This window comes from Babylonia areolata, chromosome 23, assembly GCF_041734735.1.
Source record: "Babylonia areolata isolate BAREFJ2019XMU chromosome 23, ASM4173473v1, whole genome shotgun sequence".
NCBI lineage: Eukaryota > Metazoa > Mollusca > Gastropoda > Neogastropoda > Buccinidae > Babylonia > Babylonia areolata.
In genome coordinates, this window is record NC_134898.1 from 5595806 (window position 1) to 5598865 (window position 3060).

Sequence of the window (3060 nt, forward strand, 5' to 3'; positions counted from 1 at the left end):
GGCAATAAAAATGTCAAAGCGTCTCTCTCTCCCCTCTCTCTCTCCCCCTCCCTCCCTCTCTCTCTCTCCCTCTCCTTCCCACTCTCTCTCTCCTTCCCTCCCCTCTCTCTCTCTCCCTCCCCCCCTCTCTCCCTCTTCCTCCCTCCCTCACTCCCTCTCTCCCTCCCCCTCTCTCTCTACCCCCTCTCTCTCCCCACCACCACCACCACCATCACGTTACAGACACACACACCAACATCAACACCAACACCACCTCACCACCTCAACACACACCACACCACTTCAACACACACCACACCACCTCAACACACTACACACCCATACACCCATACCTATCTTTCACACCCACACCACACACCCACACACCCATACCTATTTTTCGCCGAGCGCCGACCGGAAGGGCGGGACCGGAAGTACATCTCCGTGTCCTGGCGTGTGGGGCCCAGGATGGGGAACCTCCTCCTGCTCTTCTCCCCCACACCCCCGCCGCCGCTGCCCACAGAGGAGGAGCAGGGGGAGGAGAAGGAGGAGGAGGGGGGCAGAGAGGGGGAGGAGAAGGGTCCTGATTCCTCCTTCCCCACCCTCCTCCCCCTCCTCCTCTGAGCGTCCCGGCCGCTGAGCTGAGGGGTCCTGGAGCCCTGCAGGAGGCAGGTGGGGAGGGCGGTAGGAACAGCAGGGTCCTTGACAGACACCACCAGGCCTGGAAGGCGAGAGTCCTGGGGGGCTGAGGGAGAGAGGGGATGGGAGGAGGAGGAGGAGGAGGTGGAGGAGGTAGAGGTGGAGGAAGACGGGGGAGGGAAGGCGGTTCCCTCCGCGCTGGGAAGGGGGAGGGAGAGGAGGGTGCTGGGGTAGTGGTGGGGGTGGTGGTGGTGATGGTGGTTGGGGTGGGGGTGGTGGCTAGGCTTCCTTGTCAGGGTAATCCCACCGCTGGTGGTGGTGGGACCACCTACCACTAGGGCTGTAGGCATCTTCATTAGGCGCTGTCTGGAACTTGGGGAAGGATGGAGGGGTGGGGGGGAGGGGGATAGGAGGGGATAGGTGGGTTGGGGGTTCTCTTCTCTCAGAAACTGTGAGCAGCCCCAAACAACAGCCTCTCCCTCCTGCCCTTTCCTGCTCACAGAAATCTCACAGCTGTAGATAATCGTGTGTCTGAGCAGGATCGTAGCCACACTCCACGTGAAACCGTCCCGCTGGAACAGGTTTGCAGTCACAGGCACTTTGACGCTCAAGATCCAGAACAGGTTTTTTGCAGTCACAAGCACTTTGACGCTCAAGATCCAGAACAGGTTTTTCGCAGTCACAGACACTTTGACGCTCAAGATCCAGAACAGGTTTTTGCAGTCACAGACACTTTGACACTCAAGATCCAGAACAGGTTTCTGCAGTCACAGGCACTTTGACGCTCAAGATCCAGAACAAGTTTTTTGCAGTCACACTTTGACACTCAAGATCCAGAACAGGTTTCTGCAGTCACAGGCACTTTGACGCTCAAGATCCAGAACAAGTTTGCAGTCACAGGCACTTTGACGCTCAAGATCCAGAACAGGTTTCTGCAGTCACAGGCACTTTGACGCTCAAGATCCAGAACAGGTTTGCAGTCACAGGCACTTTGACGCTCAAGATCCAGAACAGGCTTTTGCAGTCACAGGCACTTTGACGCTCAAGATCCAGAACAGGTTTCCAGTCACAGGTACTTACACGCTCAAGATCCAGAACAGGTTTGCAGTCACAGGCACTTACACGCTCAAGATCCAGAACAGGTTTTTGCAGTCACAGGCACTTTGACGCTCAAGATCCAGAACAGGTTTACAACGTCAAAAATCTTTCTGTCAATGGTCCAGGTCACGTTTTCAATCACAGAAATTTTGCCCTTAATGATCCGGAACAGGTTTTGCAGTCACAGAAAAACCTGACGTTAAAGATCCGGAACAAGCCTGCAGTCACAGGAATCTTGCAGCTGTAAACGCGAGCTCTTTTAGTTAGCGTCCACAAATCCAGAGCTCAAGAGAAGGCCAGGAGAAATGTGAATCCTGTTGGCGAAACATCGTTGGCTCAAAACAACGCAACATATCTCTCCCTTTTTTTTTAATCTGAAGATTTTTGCAGCTTTAGAGATCCTTGCCCCCAGTTGTGTCTGACCTGTGTTCATTCATTCTTACAGAATGCTGACACACCAAAACAGAATGCTGACACACACCAAAACAGGATGCTGACACACACCAAGACAGAATGCTGACACACACCAAGACAGAATGCTGACACACCAAGACAGAATGCTGACACACCAAAACAGAATGCTGACACACCAAAACAGAATGCTGACACACCAAAACAGGATGCTGACACACACCAAAACAGAATGCTGACACACACCAAGACAGAATGCTGACACACACCAAGACAGAATGCTGACACACCAAAACAGAATGCTGACACACCAAAACAGAATGTTTACACACACACTAAGACAGAATGCTGACACACACACCAAAACAGAATGTTTACACACACCAAAACAGAATGCTGACACACACCAAGACAGAATGCTGACACACCAAAACAGAATGCTGACACACACCAAAACAGAATGCTGACACACACCGAGACAGAATGCTGACATACACCAGAACAGAATGCTGACGCACACCAAAACAGAATGTTTACACACACCAGAACAGAATGTTTACACACACCAAAACAGAATGTTCACACACACCAAGACAAAATGTTTACACACACCAAAATAGAATGTTCACACACACCAAGACAGAATGTTTGCACACACCAGAACAGAATGTTTACACCTACCAAAACAGAATGTTCACACACACCAAGACAGAATGTTTACACACACTAAAACAGAATGCTGACACACACCAAAACAGAATGCTGACACACACCAAAACAGAATGCTGACACACACCAAAACACACACACCAAAACAGAATGCTGACACACACCAAAACAGAATGCTGACACACACCAAAACACACACACCAAAACAGAATGCTGACACACACCAAAACAAAATGCTGACACACACCAAAACAGAATACTGAC

General features: G+C 51.2%; 1 protein-coding gene across 1 annotated transcript in view; it reads right to left on the minus strand.

The window, feature by feature from the left end:
- LOC143298268 (uncharacterized) overlaps positions 1–2153 on the minus strand; it is an 8152-nt gene extending 5999 nt beyond the window's left edge. Inside the window, exons 1-4 of the mRNA XM_076611082.1 lie at positions 2140–2153; positions 1775–1826; positions 1130–1379; positions 373–700 (exon numbers count right to left, since the gene is read on the minus strand). Of these exons, the coding sequence (XP_076467197.1) occupies positions 373–700; positions 1130–1379; positions 1775–1826; positions 2140–2153 (644 nt within the window). The remainder of the gene's footprint in view (positions 1–372; positions 701–1129; positions 1380–1774; positions 1827–2139) is intronic.
- Positions 2154–3060: the final 907 nt, after the last annotated feature.